General features: G+C 40.7%; 1 protein-coding gene and 1 long non-coding RNA gene across 12 annotated transcripts in view; one reads left to right on the forward strand and one right to left on the reverse strand.

The window, feature by feature from the left end:
• The window catches only part of dgkh (diacylglycerol kinase, eta), an 81,135-nt gene that overhangs the window by 40,087 nt on the left and 18,247 nt on the right, over nt 1-22,801 (forward strand). For 10 of the 11 annotated variants that reach the window (XM_085435507.1, XM_085435508.1, XM_085435503.1 and 7 more), the window contains 15 exons: nt 3,952-4,056; nt 5,218-5,350; nt 12,945-13,051; nt 13,277-13,402; nt 14,528-14,630; nt 17,466-17,628; nt 17,765-17,873; nt 18,214-18,435; nt 18,701-18,792; nt 19,446-19,545; nt 19,699-20,008; nt 20,147-20,272; nt 21,921-22,055; nt 22,175-22,292; nt 22,461-22,571. In XM_085435507.1, coding sequence (XP_085291633.1) covers nt 3,952-4,056; nt 5,218-5,350; nt 12,945-13,051; nt 13,277-13,402; nt 14,528-14,630; nt 17,466-17,628; nt 17,765-17,873; nt 18,214-18,435; nt 18,701-18,792; nt 19,446-19,545; nt 19,699-20,008; nt 20,147-20,272; nt 21,921-22,055; nt 22,175-22,292; nt 22,461-22,571 — 2,060 coding nt within the window. Of the gene's footprint in view, nt 1-3,631; nt 3,686-3,951; nt 4,057-5,217; nt 5,351-12,944; nt 13,052-13,276; nt 13,403-14,527; nt 14,631-17,465; nt 17,629-17,764; nt 17,874-18,213; nt 18,436-18,700; nt 18,793-19,445; nt 19,546-19,698; nt 20,009-20,146; nt 20,273-21,920; nt 22,056-22,174; nt 22,293-22,460; nt 22,572-22,801 lie in introns of those variants that run through there. The other variant, XM_085435510.1, reaches the window with a different exon arrangement.
• LOC146690434 (uncharacterized) lies at nt 230-7,457 on the reverse strand. The gene is made up of 3 exons (XR_014915809.1): nt 7,409-7,457; nt 978-1,037; nt 230-784 (listed from the first exon to the last, which is right to left on the reverse strand). It is a non-coding gene; the product is annotated as an uncharacterized LOC146690434 (long non-coding RNA).

The following is a 22,801-nucleotide window of genomic DNA, read 5'->3' on the forward strand; positions in this document are numbered from 1 at the left end:
AGAATAGCTTTAGTGTAGTTGTTGTTTTAAACTTGAGTATGAACTTGCAGACTTGCAAAATGCAGCAAGATATTTTAAAAAACAGTTTTGTTGATTAAAAAACACTATATCGGATTCATATCGGTATCGGCAGATATCCAAATTTATGATATCGGTATCGGACATAAAAAAGTGGTATCGTGCCATCTCTAGTAATGGATAATGAAAACACTTGATGATGGCAATGAAGAATGTAACAGTAAATTAAAATATGCACATGAGGTGACCTCAAAGAGAAGCACCAGAACAGAAGATAAAGACACAGCGGAGATGCAGACCTTTATTTATGTTCCTGATTTCCATTTCTGCGTTTTTACAGTATGTGATTGCAAAATATAAGTGCATAGAATTGTATATGTATATCAAAAAGAGATTAATTATGTCTGCACTGTTTTGGTCAAAGTTAGTCTCCAGTAGATTTCTGTTCAGAATTCCTTAAGTGCCTTGTCTCCTCCCTATATAACATCTGTGTCAATGATCTTTTGTTTAGAGGCTAGTATTTCCTCACATATAGATTTCACTGACTACGGTCCTTAACTGTATACAGAATACATCATTGGACTATTGTTCACACAAGTCTGAGCTGATAAAATAATGGACAGAGGTAGATGCTGCCTCTGGGTTTGAAAGTTACGTTGTGGGCATTGAAGCTCATCTGCTCATTCACAGCTGTATGTATGACCGAAACGGTATGGAGCTCTTTCTAGACCGGAAGCAGCAACATGGAGCTTGGTCTGGGTAGCAGCTGGATGAAGGAAAAACATCACCATCAATAAAATTTCAAAATATATGTTGCTTGATGACAGCAGATACTTTGCTGATACACATGAGCATAGCTAGAAGCAAAGAAAATCTTGTGGGTTTGGGTTTTTTTTTAAACAGCTTCTGAAATGCAAGAGTGTGATCATGACTGGATACCACTTCGGCATCTGATATACCTCGGACACAGAAGATGTTGTTGTTCCCTCGGACTAGTATCAACAGAGATCCTGCACCTGCTGCAAGAACACAAAGTGTTGCAATGAAACATTTTGCCATCATAAAAGACAGAAAATTATTTTCACATCTAAAAAAATTTTATTTTTCAGATTCACAGTACAGTTTAACTACAAGGTAGAGCATGTTAAGTTATTATTACATAGCAAAACATTATGCTACACAGTAAAGTATTAAATATGAAGTAAAACAAAGTATATACAAGGTGTAAAGACACCTTGTATATACTTTTCTGCATCTTTTCCCCTGCAATCTTTGTGTGTACCACAGAGCCATGGCTCAGTGGCTGAATGTCTGAGTCCCACATCAATGCAAGCTTCAAGCAATTTATAATTCTTAGCTTTTTTTGATGTATCATAATTCACCACAAACTGTTTCTGAGAAAATGTTGGGGAACAAGAGCAAGAGCTCCTAAAACTAAAGTGACCATTCTTTGTGTTTATATGGATCTATCCTTCCTAATAACACTCCTTAGCCTAATTGTTTAGCATCTGTCTGTGTCCTATTGTGTTGTTAATCTCCCAGGTCATTTGGATGTTTTGTTTCACCATTTGTTAGTGTGTTTTCCTCCTTGTTACCTGTTGGCGTTATGATTCCCAAGCTCTTTAAAAGCATGTGAAGCCAACATGAAAGTCATTTAAACCTAAATCCTTCCAATGGAATCGGAATCGGAAACCCAGTTGTCTCAGTCTGTGACCTCTTTCTTGGTGATTTGTAATTTTAGTTGCTAGTTTTCTGTGTCTTTCAACATAGCTTCATTTTCACTTTGTGAATTATGGGCCCATTTAGAGTGAAAAAGCTTTAGGATAGAGATACCTTGTGAGTAGGGATGGGTACCGGTGTCCGGTGCCATGATGGCACTGGTTCTGACATAAACGGTAGTAACCAGACCGAAAAGCAGCGCACATTTCGGTGCTTTATTTCGGTGCTTTTTTTCCCTGAGCTGTGATACACTTCTAGCCAATCATTTTACGTTTCCCAGGATAGTAGGCGGGGCCAGGTACGTACGTTCAGTTAGAGCAGAGCTACAGATTAAAAATGTCCAAGGCGAAGCGGTCAAAAGTCTGGCTGTACTTCACAGCAAAATATGCAAACTCAGCAGCAACAAGTGCTTTAAGCTGATACTGTGATACTGTCAAAGGAGGTAACACCTCGAATCCGATTAAACAGCTGGCGACGCATAGCGTTTTTTTTAAAAGCCGAGAAATGCGCCGTATTTGATAGCTTGCTGCGAGACCTCACACTGTGCACGTTGGGTGGGTTGCCAGTTATCGGACCCGGAGCAACATCCCCCAAAAACCCGAAGAATAGAGTCCTGGCCCCTAGCCCTGCCAGTGTAGCAGAAATGATGAGGATGATGAAGGCAGCAGCAGCCGTTCTTCTCTGCGTGAGTCGCTTAATGTTGTTCGAGTGTAATTTACGTTGAGTAGGCTAATCACGTTATTACATTAATGCATGTAAGGTGAACTAGCAAACATCATCATAGCTACATGCGGCTGTCCTCTTGTTTGATGGCAGATACTCCCTTCACCCTGGACAAAAAGGCTAAAATGACCAAAGAAAAAGTGGGAAACAGTTAAACATGAGAGGTTTTTGGACAAAGTTTGTGTTTTTTCCATTGTTTAAGCACTGCTTCCAGCCAAGAGTGATACCATATATGCCCCATAGCTGCAGAAAAGGCTAACATTGTTATCTTTTTACAAAAAAAACAAACAAACAGCTGAACATGAGAGGTTTTTGGACAAAGTTTGTGTTCTCCATTCTTTAAGCACCGGTTTGAGCACCGTTTAAGCACCGGCACCGTTTCAAAAGTACCGATTTGGCACCGGTATCGGATAAAACCTAAACGATACCCATCCCTACTTGTGAGTAATAAGTTCCTACTAATGATGCACTAGTATTGCTTGTTTGTCACAGTTGGTTTTAAAAATCAAAAATAACAATGAATAAAACATTTAACTAGAGGCAGTATCAGACAAGTAATGCTGTGCCAATTTTCAAGTTATTGTGGCTATGACCATCTTATCTATACAGTCTACAGATTTCACAAGCAGCTTCTCTGTAGACAGTATTTTAAATTTAGCTCTTTATTTTTACACTTTGTTTTCCACACTTGTCCAAAAAGCAGACTGGATAGCTCAATAAATGAATTACATGGTTTTAATTATTATCTCATTTGGTAATACAGTCCACTTAAAATATGGCATTTGTATTTAGTGACCTGCTTTAGACAAAGCATTTCTTGCAGATAGAAAGCTAGTGGTTGGAGCAGTTTTAGTGCTGTGAGATTATCTTGTGTACGTGTGTGTGAGCCGTGCCTGTATTTCAACTCTCTCCTCTCACTAATGTAAATCAAGATAACACACTGTGGGAAAACAATGACTTGGAAAGAAATGGAGAGAAGGAAGAGATGAGTGAGCATAAATAAGTGATGGGCTGTTGAAAGGGTGCTGTTTGTCTGTAGGGTTATCTACAGGCACTGTCCTTTAAACACACGAACACACACACACATGCTCACAAGTAGAGGACGAGAGAGGAGGAGGCAACGGGAGAGAGAGAGGCTCTTTGCCTTTAGTGAGGCTCTTTGCCTGTCAGCACATATCTGCCTCAAAGCCTCATGAAGAGCTGGGAAGAGACTTAACTGAAGAAGGTGTGAGTGAGCTAGAGTTAATGAGAGACAAAGAGAGTGTATGTATGTAAGAGAGAGAGAGAGCGAAGGAGAGAGAGAAAGAGGGAGGGGGGCTTTACATCCTTGCTCTCTCTTAAAGACAGAGCCGGTTGTTCTCCACTCAGAGGTACCGCAGGCTGAAGAGGAAAGAGCTGGAAACATTAAGCTCTGTTTCGCTTGCGCTGTCTCGCTGTTTAGCCACAGTATCTGTCTCACTCTCTCGTACCTCCTCCCCCCTTTGCCTCCAGGTGATCACTCCGTTCCGTAGGCTCATCCTCTGTGCTGAGAACAGGAAAGAGATGGAGGACTGGATCAGCTCGCTCAAGTCCGTCCAGTCCAGAGAGCATTACGAGGTAAGGTCCAGTTCAACAGATTAAAGTGTGTGTGTGTGTGTGTGTGTTTGTGGAGGGGAGGGGGGGGGGGGGTTGTTTGGCAGTTTTGGGGATGGGATACATAGAAATGCGGAGTTCAGATAGGGCTGCAGCACATGCATAAGCACGCCTCCACCCGCATGTTGTCACATGTTCGACACTGGGCAGAGTAACAGTAAGAAAAACTGTATTGGCACATCCTATTCTCCCAAGTGTTTTTTCTCCTTATGACTTTCTAACACAGAACATACTCGGTAGATGCCTATTTGAAAGCTTTTTTTTTTTCACTTCAAGCCAGTATTTCTTGAAGAATCTAGAAAACATGTTACCAGCATCAAAACTGATCGTAACTGCTCAGCGTATTCCACTGTCAACAGAATATGTTAAGAAGACTGTAAATCCTGGCTGTGCACTGACAGCGAGGTGATGTGGCGAGCACAGGAAGAAAGCTGTGCTGCATTTTAATGCCTTTGATTTGAGAGGGAAATCTTATATAAGACCCCATCCCTCACCCCCTTACTGCACTGCAGTGCTGCAGCAACCCCAGAGCTCACACAACACAGGGAACACACATGTTCACACAAACACACGCACACACACAGACACACAAGCATGCGCACTCCTGCCAATATGTCCACACAGCAGCATTTAATTGCTGTATCCTTTTATGTGACACTGTTAAAGAATGCAAGTACCCCAGTTTGTAAGCACCTGTTACAGTTGTACTTGTGAAAAACCAATTATATCCAGGACTGCGCCAACTACTGCAGATGCAACACCCACATGGGTACACTACACTGTGGCTCCACAGTAGGACCTCTCCATATACTAATGTGTAGAGGCATCCAGTTCATCTGACCTGGGTGTGTAGCTTTTTGTAAAAGTCGTCACTCTAACAACTCTAAGGAAGTGGAGGCTCTCTCTCTCCTGTGGAGGCTCTTTTCTTATACCAGGCACTTTCCTAACTAATGTTGTCATGGTGTTAGGGGAAAATGAATAATAGTTATTCTAAAAGAAAGCTAGTATACCACAAAGGAGTCGAGTATCAATTGTGTGTCTGTAAATCAATGTTCAATGTTTTTTCTTTTTGATCATGCTTACATTTGTGACATGTGACTGCTGTTTTCACCTCTCCTTTGCCAGACAGCACAGTTTAATGTGGAACATTTCTCAGGGATGCACAACTGGTACGCCTGCTCCCATGCACGGCCCACCTTTTGCAATGTTTGTAAGGATAGTTTGTCTGGGGTCACATCTCACGGCCTCTCTTGTGAAGGTGAGTACAAATACACTCAAAACTACACATGTTTACTATCACAAGTGTGAAACTCAAAAAGGATCATTATTTCATGTATTTCACTTTAAATTTGGGGTAAGCCAACATGTTTTTGTCATCACTGGATGAAAAATCAAAAGATTTTTGGCACTAGCACATAGACTACTCAATACTCCATTTGCAGTCCGCTAGTTTCTCCTGTCCCTGTTCTCACTGTAAGTGCATCTCCTCACACAAATGATAGGTCCTGTGCAGTAGAGCTATCTAACAACAAAAAGGTGAAGTGAAATAATGTTAAGTTAGTACTGAGTTGACAGTAACATAGTGTTAGCCTAAGTGCACTAAAAGCTTCAGAAGATGGCACGAGTGCAAACAAGAGAGAGGAGGACAGAGAGACAACGGAAAAAATTTGTCATCTACCGGTAAGCTTTTCACTCGTGCCACAAACTACTGCAGACAATGAAGAAAATTGTTGGTGTAGGAGGTATGACATCCATCCAAACTTCCAAAGAACCGCTGCACTGCTGCTAACTGCATGGCTCTCAACAGCTATGAGGTCACTAAAGACCATGGTACTTGTTTTTGTTGTTGTTTTTTTGGGGGGGGTTTTAGGTTGCAAAAAAGGTCGCAAAAATTGTCACATATGTAACACTTAAAATGTCTTAAAATGCATTTTACTTCTCCAACACAAACACCTACACTGATTGGAGAGCTAACCGCAGCCTCACAGAGTAAACAAATATGTGACGTATGATCAAAAAGATTCCAGAACTCTGCCCATCCCAACACACCAGATGTAAATTTGGCTGCTTTTCCTCTCAGATTGACGTGGACATTCCATGTCTCGTCCTACATTTCAGTCACCATGGACTTAGGTGTAATTATGGTGATTATTAGGTCAGCTGGCAAGTATCTCCAGGTAGAGTAAAAATCCTTTTTTAACAGAAGGGAGCTCATGGTAGTTGCCCTAATATGAGCTGTTTTGCGTAAGTCTGTGCTTCACTATATCTATATCAAATAATAATGTGAGCATATGTACTAAGCCAGTAGTGATGGGATTTCCGGCTCTTTTTAGGGATCCGGCTCTTTCGGTTCGGTTCACTAAAAAGAGCCGGCTCTTTCGGCTCCGAACCGGCTCTTCAGGTTGTTTTGTTGCTTTAATTAATTTATTATTAACAATAATATAAAATTATGCACAAAAGGAATTACTAACGTAAAAACAAGTGGTTTTATTTATATATGTTTATATATAAATATATGCGGTGGCCCCTAGAGACAAAACACGTACAAACTCCAAAACACATTTCTAGCATGAACTGAACTTCCAAAGCAGAGCTACTAGATCACTTAAATTACACAATTGAAAGCATGTGTGTATTGTTTGTGTATTTATACACAGGCACTCATATATATATTCAAATAATTTAAAAAAAAGTTCATTTACCTGTTACTACCACACACCAAATCCGGTCGTTGGTACTTGCTGGCTTGTGTAGCCACAAGATAACAAAGGCTCAACACTGCGCCCAGCATCCTGGAGCACTTCTGTTGTCTTTTGTACGTGTTTTGAGTTTTTATGTGCTTCTGAGTTTTTATATGCTTCTGAGTTTTTACGTGCTTCGGAGTTTGTACGTGTTTTTACGTGTTTTGGAGTTTTTACATGTTTTGGAGTTTGTACGTGTTTTTACGTGTTTTGGAGTTTGTACATGCTTCAGAGTTCGTACGTGATTTGAAGTTTGTATGTGCTTTGTCTCTAGGGGCCACCGTAAATATACTTTTATTTATTCACTCCACATAAAATGTAATAAATAAATCATATAATACAAAAATCAACTATTCACATTTCAAGTTTTAACTATTTAAATTTTCAGCTTTTTCCTTTCACAAATTTAAAGTGAAAAGAACACAAAACACTGCAAACCACAACACAATTAAATATAAATTATAATATGAAAACAAAAAGAACATGCATATTCTCTGTCATATGGACCTGCATGAATAAACTTTCTCAATCCTTTATCATCTGCAACCGAAAATAGTTGTGGATGATTACTATACCTTTCTAATGTTGTTGTCCCTGCCTCTCTTTCTCTCTCTCTGTTCCTGTGCTACTGAGTGTAACTACCGCCCCTCCCCCCTCTGCCCAGCGTAAAGCACAAGGCTCGCGTGCAGAGTGAAGCGGGAAAAAAGTGCGAGAGAGAGGCTGAGAGAAAGAAAAAAAAAAAAAACCCACGTGACGGCTCGCGATAAGGAGCCGGCTCGCGTCGTTCACGTCAAAGAGTCGGCTCTAAGAGCCATTTCGTTCGCGAACGACCCATCACTATAAGCCAGCGGTCTCCAACCTTTTTTGCGCCACGGACCGACAATATTTTCACGGACCGGCCTTTAAGGTGTCGCGGATAAATACAACAAAATAAAAGTAGTACCGGTACCGAAAAAAATAAGATTTATTCATAACACACGTGAAAAGACCCAGGAAAACCGAGTTAACAATAAAAATGATAACAAAATAACGCTGAAAACCGATAAAAACCCTGAAAACTATACATTTCACACCTGAGCCTCAACTCACAGACCGGTACCGGTCCGAGGCCCGGGGGTTGGGGACCGCTGTACTAAGTAATCCCTGTGAAACTAAAGCTCAGGCTTCAGATTGCTTTTTTAAAATGTTTTTTAACTTGTGTCTGTGTCATGTCGGTGAGAGTGGTTACTCCTAATATGGTCGTCTCATGTGGAACAGGCAAGGAAGCTAAAACTACTTGCTTCACACAGAGGATCAACTCGCATCAAGACTCAGCATAGGACAAATAAAGATAGGTTTGAATTCTGAAGCACACAAAGCTAGTCTAGTAGAGTCTAAGCATATCATGATAGAGATGGAAATGGGCACATTAAGTCTTCTTTAATGAGAATGAGGCAGGTTGAAATGATGCTGAATTATCTTGTGAAGAATTTGTTTTTAGACACATAGTGTTTTCTTACATAACTCTCTTTCCTGGCTCCTACTTCAAATAGCCACTCTTTTAAGATCAGACACCCTATAGTATTGCAACAGATGATTTTGCTTTGGAAGCAAAGCCTGTGAGTTGGCAGGTCTATAGGCACTTTGGGAAGGCTATATTGCTATTTTACGTAAGGACTGGTGAGTCACTGAAGTGAGAAAAGCCTTTTCTTGTGTCTGCCCAAGTGCAGCAGATTGGATATACCTGAGCCAGCAAGAGTCTTTGAAATGCACTGGGTTGTGGAGCAGGATGCCCACCAAGCTCACAGCCAGCATATCAGTGCATGTCACCCTGTATTCATATGCTTTTATGCCATATTGCGCGTTAGATAAGCGTTGACTTAGACTGCATTTTAAAAAAATAGCATTTCACTTGCCTCCAATTGCCCTTAACAGGGAAAAAACTGTTAAAGGATCACGAATGACACCATATCTCCTCACCTCATGTGTGAAAGAACAGAGAAGTGGGGTGTTATGAGGAAGGTGTTTGACATGGGGGGCTGACACTATTTTTTTTCTTTTTTGTACTTTCTTTTAGCTGGTGTAAAGTGTTATTGACAGGCAGCAGGCCATAATGAGCACCATCTGCATATCCTCTCACTCTAATTTTGCTAATGTTCCCCTGTGAGCATGTGCATGTGTAACTCAGTCCTGTGTGTGTGCCTACATGTGCGCTGAGTTTGCTGTATACGTGTGGAGGCAGTGAGAGCCTCTCCACTCAGTGCTCATTATCCTCTCATTTCCAGAGCAGAAGGCAAAAGAGAGAGACGTAGAGAGAAAGACCAAATCATTAGAGCAGTATCTAATGGTTGTTATTTGAATCGGCTTATTTTGCGCCACGCATAGACAAGCAACAATAGGAAGGTGCATTGAGATTATGGGGTTTTCATTATACATCACTGAGAGAAGCCTTCCATTGGGCACAAGGTACCTACAGGCAGACATTCATGGACATTGTTTTTTGGGCTAAATCACCATGAAGCAAAGTGAAAGTTACATATGGATATATAGTAATGGCATAAAAATGCTTATATGTTTATTTTAATTTTTAAAATGGCCAGTGCCACTTTTTAACATATCAATAAAAGATTTCATATATTTTTTTGTCTGCTAACGTGCAAAATGATTGTAAGTACTGAAGTAGATCCACAACCTTATTTCTTTATATTTTTTTAGGATAACACTGTGTTGTCATCAACTCAGTAATAACTTTCACTTCACCTTTCTGAGTTAGATAACTCAGAGTGAGACAACAGAGCTCTTCGCTAAATTGTATGTATAGACAACACTGGCTCATACACTGTGTTAGATGCCTTTTTTATGCTTGAGTGATTCATGGGACAGTGTTAAGTGGCATAACAATCAAAACAACATTCCTCTGAAAATGGTCATGTAAAATGAGTGGACTGAAAATAAGAGAAAAAGCAGCCAATATTAAAAGAAACACTTGGAAAGACCTTCAGAAAGTCTGGAGAGCTATTATCCAAGATACATCCACCCATCCATCCAATTCCTTCCAATGATGCAATTAAGGTCGTAGCTGTTCCAGCTGTCTTGCTCAAGACTACAGTTAAGGTCTCCCTTCTTGAAAGCAAAATAGAAAGAAATGAGAGGTGGTTCAAGAGTTTTGGACAATACTGCTGTAATTTGTAAATGTTTTGGTGATACAAAGCAGTTGTAAAGCACCTGTGGCTCAGGAGGTAGATCTACAACCTGGAAAGTCAGTGGTTTGATCTCTGGTGTCCTTGGATAAGATGTTGAACCCCAAGTTGTCCACAGTCCAATTTTAGTGAATGTGTGGAAGTGTGTGTGTGATAGGTACAAAGCTGTAAAAATGAATGTCTGTCAATGGACAAATGTGGCAAATGTAGTGTCAAAGTCTTTTGAGTCCTCAGTAAGAGTAGAAAATTTGCGGTAAATTATTCAATTTACTGCACAAATAAACTATGTCATAACTTTTGTGATAACACAGGGCTTTATCTAGCTTTGACATAGCCGTACCATTCAGGTGTGCATGTTACAACAGTTGTTACTGTGTTCACACATCTTTAGCACAGAGTTGGAGTGGTTAGCACCTGCTGACTGGCTAGGGAATTTTACTGTAAGGAACTTATCTGCAGGGACACGCTCCACCCTGACAACCATAGCTGGATAAGCACTGAAGATTAAAAAGATTTCAAAGACATTTAGCTATAAAAGGGCATTGTTTTAACCAAATCGTTGCATTTTTTAAAATGTGATGTTTGGCACACATTATTTAAATGTGTGCTAAGCATGCCTACATGTTCCTGTATGTTCTGCAGAATGGCTAATTCATTGGAGTTATTTCAAAATACTTTCATTGTCAGCAGCGACAGTGAGAATGGGAGGATCACCCGTGGGAATATGAGAACCAGTATGTGAGAATGGGAGAGAGTGGGAGACAAGAAAATAGAGAGGCTATCATAGAATGCAGTCTTTATTAAACTTTGAGGGCAGCCTGACAAACAGTTTCACAGCAATCAGCGTGGCTTAAATTTCCCTTCGATTTCCTGCACGGGACAGTCAGTGGGGATTGATTTGTGCTACCTACCCATAAACACACACACAAACCGTAAAAGCAGTTTGCCTTTCCGTCTGTATTTCACCCTCACACAGACACTCACAGTCTGAGACAATGTTTTCTTCTAGTCTGGTTTGTATGACGGCTCTGTGTTTGGCCATTAACAGGCAGTGGTATTATGTCCTGAGAATTCTCTTAACGTCCTACTAATGCTCTCTAACAGCATTTAGTGGTAGACGAGATTGAAACATTGATTTTGCTCCCGGATATGACTTTGGCTCAGTTTGTAGTGTATCTGTGTGGCATGCCTAATGATGAGGTTTTGCGTGTTTAGAGAGAGAGAGGACAACAAGGTGGGGTAGCTGGAAGCAAAGCTCCCCATATCACAGACATTATTCATGAGTCTGCTAAGTGCCTCATCTTTACAGGAGAAAAAGTCGAGAGCAGTCTCTGTCTGTCTGTGCCACTGTACTGTTTCTTAAGAGACATTTATGTTGTATTTACACTTCACTCTTCATTCCTGTTCAAAGCAGCCAGCATTAAACGCATTCAAGTCCATGCTTCTGCTTCTCATTTATATGGACTAAAGCTTGATGGACTGGATGCTAAAGTTGTACAATGACTTTGTCAGCACTGATCATCTTTAGTAAAAATGATGTAAGATCCCTCCATCACCACACCTACTTGTAGCTCTGTGTTTACACTGATCAAGTAACAAAAATCTTACCAGGCTTAAGCCCTGTGAAGCTCCAGATCTCTCTTTGTTAAGTGAATGTCCATTCAAGGTTCCTTCTTTTTTTTCTTTGTTTCGATCACTCTTTACCTCCTTTGACACCAGAGCAACATTTCGTTTGCCCGGTAGACCTTCCACAATCATTCCCATTGCTGAACCATGCAGCATTTGATTAACCTGGGAGAACTACTCAATCTCTCCAACAGTCTAGGAAAAAAATGCTGTCCTCTTCCAGTTTTGGTTGCTTTTTTCAGCCTTCATTTTCTTGATTTTCTGGTAGACAGTAAACGCATAGTGAAAGTAAGGTTAGCAATGTAACACTGCTAAAAACCATTGTTCTCTAACTACGACATTACTTCTTAAATCAAGAAGCGTCTGACGTTTCAGTTGAATAGTTAGGTATTTGATAGGCGAATTGATAGCACTCTAATACTCTCTTAGCTTAATTTAGCACAGACAATGGAGACAGACAACACCTAGCATGACTCTGTTGCAAACTACCTCTCAAATGGAGGTAGTCAAGTTCATGAGTTGAATAGTTTTGTCTCACATAGGGTGCTGCAGGAGGTAGAACAGGTCATGTACCAGCCAGAAGGTTGCCAGGTCAATCCCTTGCCCCAATCTGCAGTTTGAAATGCAAATGTCAGGTTGTAAACTGGGCTAATATGGCTCACGATGAACAGTGTTTTCAGAACTTTTTTGAGAATTTACGCACACAGTAGGCCTCTCATTTGGACTAATTTATTAAAACACTGGGTGTGTCTGTTTCTGAGGTCTTCATTTGTGTTTTCAGTCAAGAAAAATAATTCATATTATGTTGCTGCCATTTGTTTTTGTTCCTGTGCAATATTTCGGCAGATGTGCAATTTCCATCCCTATCCTTAACAACCATAGCCCTTCCACCCTATTATTATTTATTGCATTTTATTATGATGCCCTTGTACACACCCCCACAATGCTTCTTGCAACCCAAACAACGTGTATATAGTGTACATAGTATTCTTATATTGTTTCTCTTTCTTTTCTTGTATATTGTTTTCTTTACTTTCGCACCTTTGTGGTCTTGCTACCTAATTTGACTGTGCAAGCAAGTGTACAATGACAATAAAAGTTCTAAATTTTATCAAATTAGAAAAAAATGACAATTCAATTCAAACTGAATTGATCTTAAATTGGCTAGAAATACATGGTTTATAGTCTTTGGAGGAAGATTATCTGGATCACTGTTTGATTCATAAATAACTGTCATAATCATCAAAGTGACAGTTGAAAGGTGGAAACCATTGTCAGACTCAGGTGTGATATTTGTGTTTTACAGTGTGCAAATTCAAAGCGCACAAACGCTGTGCTGTCAGAGCCACCAACAATTGTAAATGGACCACCCTGGCCTCCATAGGGAAGGATATCATTGAGGATGAGGATGGGGTAAGTTTGTTCAAAAGCAGTCTTCTTTGAAAGGCAGAATGTTCATGTAATTTTTTAATAAGATTTTGAGCTGGTTGGGAATTTCCTCAGCCTGGTTTTCTGCAAAGAGTTTCTAAAATATAATGTGGGAGTCAATATAGAAAACTGTCCTAGTTCAAGTGAACGGAAGCCGACATTATTAACCATTTTTAATTTTGTGTGTGTGTGTGTGTTTGAAACCTACAGATTGCAATGCCTCACCAGTGGTTGGAAGGCAACCTGCCTGTCAGTGCCAAGTGTGCTGTGTGTGATAAGACGTGTGGCAGCGTGCTGAGACTGCAGGATTGGCGCTGCCTCTGGTGCAAAGCTATGGTAAGGCATCTATCACATGCACATCGCACATAACAATAAAACCATCTGGTTAATTTTATGTAGGTTCCCTGTTGTCGTGCCAAGGCTCTGATCCAAGCATGGACAGTGGATGTTTGGAGGTTTCCTTTTTCGCTGGGCTGATCGCAGCACTTGGGCTTGTCCTGGCACTCACCACAAACTCGTGAATGATTGGAATCTGAGAAATCTGGAGAGCCAGCTGGAACAATCTGGGAACTCAACTTGTAGTCATCCTCTGGAGGCAGCTGTCAGTTACTCCTGGCTTTCTTTATTGCAGACAATAAATATCTGGTTGATCAATACAGATGAATTACAAAAGGTAATAAAAACCTTAATAACAATATCTGATGGTTTTAAGATTGTATTTTGGGAAATACAGTCCCTCTTTTTACACTTCAGAAGGACTTTACCCAAATGCTATCAGAGCCTGCAAACCAGCTTCCAGTACAAAACTCTTTTCCTTTGTTTACAAATTCTGCATATTTACCATGATCAGGTATAACATTATTACCATTATGACCATGATATAGTGTTGCTCCCCATTTTGCTGCCAAAATGACACAAGGTATACATGGCGTTACGTAAATGGACTGATTCTTATATGGCGCTTTTCTACTCTCCTGGAGTACTCCAAGTGCTCTATACAATACCCTGCATTCACCCATACACACCCATTCACACAAGTACTGTTGTCTATGCTTTGTCAGTGCTTTCTAACTAACATACATTCATACGCATTCAAACGCCGATGGATGCATCAGAGAGCAAGTGGGGGTTAGTATCTTGCCTAAGGATATTTGGCATGAAGACTGGGGGAGCCAGGAATTGAACCACCAACCTTCTGATCAGCAGATGACCTGCTCTACCTCCTGAGTCTCCAAAGGTGGATTCTGTTCATATGGACGTAGCATTTTCATGGGAGAAACATTTCATCACTCATCCAAGTGACTTCTTCAGTCTTAGCTGACTGCAGGTTTCCCCAATCTTATAAACAGTACATTTGCATAATGACTGAAACCAGCCCACTAAATTATAGAAAAATCAATAATCTTATATCTAAAATCTGCTTAGAGTTTTAATTCCCTGTATTTGGTGTTGTTCTTTTAGGTGCACACAGCCTGCATGGACTTATATCCACGCAAGTGTCCCCTAGGTCAATGCAAAGTCTCCATCATCCCCCCTACTGCTCTCAACAGCATCGACTCAGATGGTAGGCAACACACACGTGATCAGCCGTGCAATCGTGCTGACTCACTCTGAGGGTCAGAGGTTGCACCTGTCATTAGTTTTCAGAGGTGAATTCATGAGATTTTGCTCTTATTTGTTCAGCTGATGACTTCTCATTGAACTTTGACCTTTTGCTCTATCGTATGAAAAGATAGTGGCAGGGAGGATGTTTCATTTTGGTTTAGTCAGCATCCACTCAGGGACACAGCCACTGACACTTTCCTTTTCTCAATACCTTCTTCTCTGAAGAAATAAAAAATTATAAAATTATTTTCCCCTCTGATCTTAGCATCAAACAGACCCAAAGCAAGTTTATTAAACTGCGGCATAAGTGGTTCAACCATGTATATATGACTATATGACTAGATTTTTTGGCGGTGTTAAATGAATGACAGTGTAAAATTATTTTGTTTTTTGTTAAACTGTTCTTTTCAAACCATCACTACTAAACTCTTCATTATTGTGTGTGTGCTTTATCGCTCCAACAAATGTACAAAGTTCATATATTCTGTAAAAACCCATGGATGCACTTTTAAAAAAAGAGCAGACCCAAAACATAAACTGTATGCAGCAGGAAATGTTTAGGTTTTATTCACAAGTTATCCACATTTATGTCTCACATTCTGATTTACTCAAGAGTGCCTCCCTTTTACATATTAAATTACTGAGACATAGAATAGACAAAAATGACAAACTGTTGCTATAAATTCCCTCTTCCATTTCTTTTTATATGGAGTTCAGTATAGAGTGTTAATACAGGATCATGACAAGGTATGTGTTCCAGGACACTGCCTGTTTCTCATATAGCGAGGTGGTTAAAAATAGACCCATGTGACAGTTTGAAACACACGTTTCTTAAAATAGATCCTCTCACAAGACGTGTGCATGTGATAAAAACCCAATTTGATAATGATACAACTGTGCAAGAGGCTTCATAATACCCTCAGACTCTACTTATGATCTCAACATAAAGACAGACTTTATACAGGTGTGTGTGTGTGTGTGTGTTTGCCAGTGCTTAAATCCGTTTTAGATGAAGATCAGCACCTGAGAGGCAGACTCACATTAACATGTGGGATAGGGAGAGGGCTAACAAAAGGGGAGATATATGCTTCGTTAGGCTCTCTCTCTCTCTCTCTCTCTCTCTGTCTCTCTCCCTCTTTCTCTTTCTTGTGCTCTTTCTGTCCTTCTCTCGCCGTCATCTCGGCACGTGCCAGGATCCCCTCTGCTCGAACACTGGCTGAAAAGAGGGGGAGTTTGGTTGTAATTGGCTGGGGGGGCTGACTGTAGCACGTGCCAGAGTATCGTGACTCCCTGCTTGTCCTTTCTCTCTCCTCCACTTTCATGTGCTCTCCCTCTGTTCATCCTTTACAGAAACAGTCACAAAGAGAGTGACCCAGAAAGGACGATAAATCAAAAGATTGTAGAGGAAGAGATTAAAGAGAATGAGAAAGATATGAAGAAGGATGATTGTGTCCATGCTGCCAGAGATGGTATTCCCATATATTTAAGGTTGAAGCCTTAATATGCGCAAAGCTTTCACCACAGAGGCAGTGTTCAGATTACAGCTGGTAGTTACATTACCTCCCCGAGACCAGAGTATGTATATGTGTTTTGTCCTCTACTGCACAGCAAAACACGTGTTTGTGGCATGTGTTAAGCCCGTCCTATGCATTATTATGCTTGGTGTCACACACACACACACACACACACACACACACACAGGAATTTGATGAGGCTGTTTAGCGATGACAGAGCTGGCTCACACCTCCTGCTGCATCTAGCACTGCTGCTCAAGTTTAAGTCATAACATGGTAAGATATTTAAAACACTAAAGCATCAAGTTAAGACAGTTTTATTTAAACATTCTAGTAGCACAAATCAAAGGTTTTACCTGATATTTTTTTTTCTTCAATCCAATCCAATTTGAATTAGATGAAAATGTTAAAAAAACAAAACAAAAAAGCTTGATGGATAAAGTTTTAGGATGTGTAACACACAGAGAATGCATACAGAACATTTATTGCAGATATAAGATGATCATTCAATTCAATTCAGTTTTATTTATATGGCATTAAAAACAATAGTTACCTCAAGGCACTAAATATTATAAGATAAACACCCTACAATAATACAGAGAAACCACAGCATGTTGCGCACCAAAATGGAAGCATAGGCTTCTTAGATGGGCTACGTCACACAGTAGGGCCTATTATCAGTAAGACAGTAACATTATATTGCTCAAAAAGGTGTCAACTGCAAAAAAATCAAGCGCTCCACTACAATGACCTCAGTTAGTGGAACAGACACCAGTCAGCTTGTGTTGACACACAGCAACACCCCTAATCTTAAAGTGCTTACAAAAATCGAACAGGTGATATATTACTTTTATAATAATATTAGATTAGATTAAATACAACTTTATTAATCCCTCAGGTGGGTTCCTCCGGGAAATTCAGTATAGAGTTGATATCGAGGTTGAAGCTAACCATAGACACCAAAAATGTTTTTCTTACCAGGTTGTGAAGATGTGTTTTTTTAGTGCTGGAAAGTTGTGCATTTAAAAGTGGGCAATAAACTCAAGTGGCCATTAGAGGAAATCCCGTTTATAGACCTGGCATAGAACTGAGCAAAAAAGATTGATTAGGCAGATCTGCTATGTGACTCCTTCTCCACTTTGGACACTCTATACACAAAAAAATTTCAATTCAAACAGCAATAAAACAGTAATTTATGTTCTTTTTCCATGTAAATTTCAGTCTGATGAAACAGAGCCATGTTGACTTTTGTTGTTCTTACTGCTGCCATGACTCCTCAGGCTTCTGGAAGGCCACCTGTCCCCCGTCATGTGCCAGTCCCCTCCTGGTCTTTGTCAACTCCAAAAGTGGCGACAACCAGGGAGTGAAGTTCCTACGGCGCTTCAAGCAGCTTCTGAACCCAGCTCAAGTCTTTGACCTGGTCAACGGTGGGCCACACCTTGGGTGAGGAAAACACTTGCAAACAAATCTGCTGTAAATATCCATAAATATCAAAGTGCACCAGTTTTGTTATTAGGCTTTAGTTGAAAGCTGATCCTGCAGAATAAGTACATGAGTGGCTTTGTTGTGTTTTTTCCAGTTTGCGCCTGTTTCAGAAGTTTGACAACTTCCGAATCTTGGTGTGCGGAGGTGATGGCAGCGTGGGATGGGTCCTCTCAGAGATCGACAAACTCAATCTACACAAACAAGTAGTGCACAGTAACATAAGCGTTATTTTAACAATGACAATGAAAACACTATTAGGATTTGTTTCTCTTCTACTGAAAATGAATGATAATCACAAACTATCATAAACATATTGGATAGAAAGTCTTTTTAAACAGGTTTTGCACAGCTTTCCAGAACAAGTACACAGACGATAATTTGTCTTTGGCCAGTGTTCCAATTGCGCTTTTTGCCTTTGCTCTGAGCAAGCTCACATAAAGATACAAAGTCATTCCACACTCACAGGCAGGAATGTACAGACAAACAGCTCATTTTGAGTATAGCAGACACTGATGCCAAATAAACCCTGTGCCTGCCTTTCAGTGCCAGCTGGGGGTGTTGCCCTTGGGCACCGGCAATGATCTGGCGCGAGTGCTTGGCTGGGGCCCGTCATGTGACGATGACACCCAGCTGCCTCAGATTCTGGAGAAGCTAGAGAGGGCCAGCACCAAGATGTTGGACCGCTGGAGCATCATGACCTACGAGATTAAGATCCCACCCAAACACAGCTGTCCTACCACGCCTGAGGGAGCTGACGACTGCCAGGTACTCACAGGAGTTGACAGATATTCACATGCATCAGTAGACCCAATAAAAGCCAGCAGGGGATTCCAGACAGACAGACATGGGGAGGAGGTAGTTGCAGGGAATAGCACCTGACATTTTGAATTCATGTTCACCTTACCTCCAGTTTAAACATGGGCAAATAAGCATTTTAGCACTTATACCTTATTAACTGTAGTGCCTATAAGATTGCGTTTAACAGTTGTTTTCTGAATAGAAATAAACAGTTTCATTGTTTTCTCAACAGTTTCACATTTCAACCTATGAAGACTCAGTAGCTACTCACCTCACAAAGATCCTCAACTCTGAGCAGCACTCTGTGGTCATCTCCTCTGCCAAGTAAGTGTTTATAACACCGCCGTTACCCAGAATAAGAAGTCTAAAATCAACCCAAACAGCAATGTAATCAACTACAGGCTAAAAACCATGATGTGCAAGTCGTGGTGATATTGCATTGTAATTGCTGCAGCATTATTGCAGCTGCTCCAGCAATCACACTAATAATTCTGACATTTTTAAATATGTGAGCAGTCCACTTGGGGACACATTTGACAAAAGTACATTTAAGCAACTGTTCTTGTATTGATTTTGTCCTAGTCACAAATAACCAATGTACCCCTCCCTTCACATAAGTAATGAATCTTTTGTTTTTGGCTGGAATAAAAATGTATTTATAAAGCACAACTCTACAACAATAGTTTTCTCAAGGTGTTTTTTTTTATAGTAAGAAAGAACCGCTATGAGCAGCAGTTGGCAACAGTGGGAAGCAAGAACATCCTTTTAACAGGCTCAGGGAGGGGCAGCCATGTGCCACATTCTAGAATAAAGAACAAAGAGGAGAACAAAAATTTACTTTTGTGAAAAATAAATTATTTCCATATAGTGAAAATAGTAAATGAAGTATGTAAAAAGATACAAAAGGAGGTAAATAATTAGCTTTTCTCAGATTACGTTATGTCAGGAAGAACTTGTGTTTTCTCCCCGTTTCTTAGAATTCTGTGTGAGACAGTGAAGGATTTTGTTGCCAAAGTGGGGAAGGCGTATGAGAAAAGCACTGAGAATGCTGAGGAGTGCGACTCTATGTCTCTCAAAGTAAGCCTCAAAAACAATGCAGTAAACATCCATTATCTGCTTGTGCTGAAAGCCAACTCCATATATATTAAATTTCTGCTAATTCACTGTCCTGTGAATGCTGCTGCAGCACTCCATCTGGTCCTTAAGTGTCTCTTCCTCTGTGCCCTCCAGTGTGCCATCCTCAATGAGAAACTGGACTCCCTCCTCCAGACCCTCAACACAGAGTGCCAAGCTCTACCTCCGCTCCCCCTCTCCACTCCACCTATTGTAGAGGAGGAACAGGAGGAGGAGGAAGAGGAGGAGGAGGAGGCCAGTGAAGAAAGCCTGACAGAGCTGAAGGAGAAATTGGAGGAGGAGGAGACGGAGAAAGGAGTGGCAGGAGGTTCGCCGCACCAGCTGTTCAAAAGCAGGGAGCAGTTGATGCTCAGGGCCGACAGTCTGAAGAAAGCGGTTCGACAGGTCATAGAACAGGCAGAGAGAGGTACGTGTAGTGAGCTACAGGATAAGGATTCTGCCTCGTGATGATGAATGGAATTATCAAAATGTTTTTGAAACAAAAACATGCGGTTATTAAATGCAACTTATTGTGTTATGGCCAACCCATTTATGCCCTGTTTAGTGGTTGATGAGCAGAATGCCCATACGGAGGACCCAGAGCTTCCATCCCCTCTGGAGAAGGACAGCGAGGATGAGAACAGAGACAGTGAGAAAGATGAGGACACTAAGGAACTGGAAGCAGTGTCATGTAAGTGTTTCTGCTGCTTTTTGGCCTGTTCCCCTTCTACATTTGCGAGGTACTTCCAAACATTCACTTACTTGGCCCGCTACATTTCATAAAAGGCTAGTTCCAGAGAACTTAACCTGCCCAGCTTTGCATGTCCACTGTACAAGTCTTCCAGCTTGCATTGTTCTTGTAGCTGACACATATTGTTTTTGGGCTGAATTAAGAAAATAAGTCAGCAGTGGTCGGTGTAAAAACATGTTTCCTCACTCTTTTCTCTACTGAGAGAAGGAAACACAGCTATCTCTATAATTTAGGCAAGTTTAAGAACAACAAAAATGCCTTAAAGGCATAGATTTTTGTACACATGATTTTAATGTTGCCACCTGGTGGGTATTGCAGTCATTGCACCACAGTGGACCAGAGACATAGCTAATGGGAAAAAAAAGCCTGCTGACGCAAATCAAGTTTCCTGTCATAAATAAACTCAGGGATTAGTGCTAAAAGTGCTTGGAGCAACTTTTCCTCCTGTGATATTCCACCTCTTACACCAGGCTGAGCTGCTTAGGTTCTAATCTTCAGACTGTGGCAACTTCTTTAATAATAAATCAGTGTACCTGTTGAAAGTACACAGGCAGGCCAGCTGTTTCAACATGCAGGTTACTGTGAAATGTCCACTGCGCTTCTTTGTGTGTGTGTGTGTGTGTGTGGATGGGCCACAGGATATGTTATTGTCTTAGGGGCAGAAGTTCTTCCTGTTTATCATTGGGCTGCTTCCTTCCTTCCACACATTTTCCAAGTATTAGAAGACTAGGAGGAATCAGTCAAACCCTCTGCTTTGTGTCCTCTCCTTGTTTCCGTCTTTCGTCCTGTTTCTCCTTCCTGACCAGGAAGCACTCCGAGGAAGTAGAGCAGAAGAGATTGCTGCCCATGGTCTGGTTCAAATATAGCTATCAGTAATTGTCAGCCTTCTAACCAATTGCTCTTGAAGTCATACAATGAAAGCAAAAATAATGTCAAATCCAGGATGCAACACCAGAATAAACCCCGAGCAACCAGTCTTTCAAAGTAAACGTGTGTAATTTTACTGTATGCAAAAGTAATCATGTTGTTAGACAGTGGGACTCACTCACAAGCAAGGCGTTTTGATTCATCAGTATATTCTTACCTGAAATTAAATTCGATGTAGAGAAGAAAAAATATTAACTGGAAATTTGTTGGCCAAAGCCTCAACTTGTTCAGACAGTCCTTGTACAGATCACAGGTAGCGTGTGCAAGGTAGGAAAAAGATGACCATTGCATACCTTTGATGAATTGATGTTGATTTTGTGTATGTTCTTAATTTATGAGCAAGATATGAGGAAGGTAATAACATTGTTAGCCACATCTTGGTGAATGAGGCCCTTGTGAGTACTGTCTATTGGACACATAGACCCCAAATGTTATTATTTGTACCTGCACCCAGCCTTACTGTATAAATATTATATTCCTAAAATTGCATTAATATGTTCATATTTTTGTTCATATGTGGATGCATGATGCATGTCTATGGATGTGCATCTCTGTGTTAATAAGTACCCTCTGACACAGCTGAAGCGCATTTTGTTTTGCTTTATACTTTCCATCATATCTGTCCCTAAATTCAAAGTAAGTTTTTCTCTCCTTGGCCCAGCTGCTAAGAGTCCCTGTTCTCCAACGGAGAGGAGAGTGAGCCGTAGCACCCAGTCCTATAGCTCCTTCACCATCACACCCTTCACCACCAGCAAGGAGAATCTCCCTGTACTCAACACACGCATCATCTGCCCAGGTAAACACACATAAACAGGCACCAAACTCATCACATTGGATCAACAAGGGCACAATCAGTCAGGCATTGCAGTTCAGTATTGTGTGACACAGACGATGTGTGTTTGTGTGTATGTGCAGGTTTGCGAGCAGGTCTGGCTGCCTCTATTGCTGGCAGCTCTATCATTAGCAAGATGCTGCTGGCTAACATCGACCCTTTCGGGGCCACATCATTCATCGACCCTGACCTGGACTCTCTGTAAGAGCCATGTCTTTTTCTAATGCCTTCTTCCATCTTTGTCACTGTGATGTTGTTTGTTGGTCACATTCTACACTGTTGCTTTGTCTTTCTCTCACTTCATGTATTTGTGTGCAATCTAACTACCTTTTTTGTGTGTGCGTTTGTGTTGACTGCTTGTTCATCCAGAGAGGGCTATATGGAGAAGTGTGTTATGAACAACTACTTTGGCATTGGCTTGGATGCAAAGATCTCGCTGGAGTTTAACAACAAGCGAGAGGAGCATCCAGAGAAATGCAGGTGAGTCTCATTTCCAATGAACACAGCATATTTGTGTGGGTTTTTTTATAATTTCATTTTATTTGCTTTGTTTATACATAAACAAGCACATGAACTTTTGAACAGTCCTAAGCTGGCAGCATTGGAGCAAATCTGCCTCTTTTGATAACTGAAGTTACTTACCAGTCAAGTATTCTCATTTTTTCAGTCTGTATGTGAGTTTTTCTATTTTCAGGACCTCGTCAAACACA

This window comes from Copadichromis virginalis, linkage group LG16, assembly GCF_057382275.1.
Source record: "Copadichromis virginalis isolate Kocher_CV1m ecotype Utaka linkage group LG16, C_Virginalis_male_GT1.1, whole genome shotgun sequence".
NCBI classification, from domain to species: Eukaryota; Metazoa; Chordata; class Actinopteri; order Cichliformes; family Cichlidae; genus Copadichromis; species Copadichromis virginalis.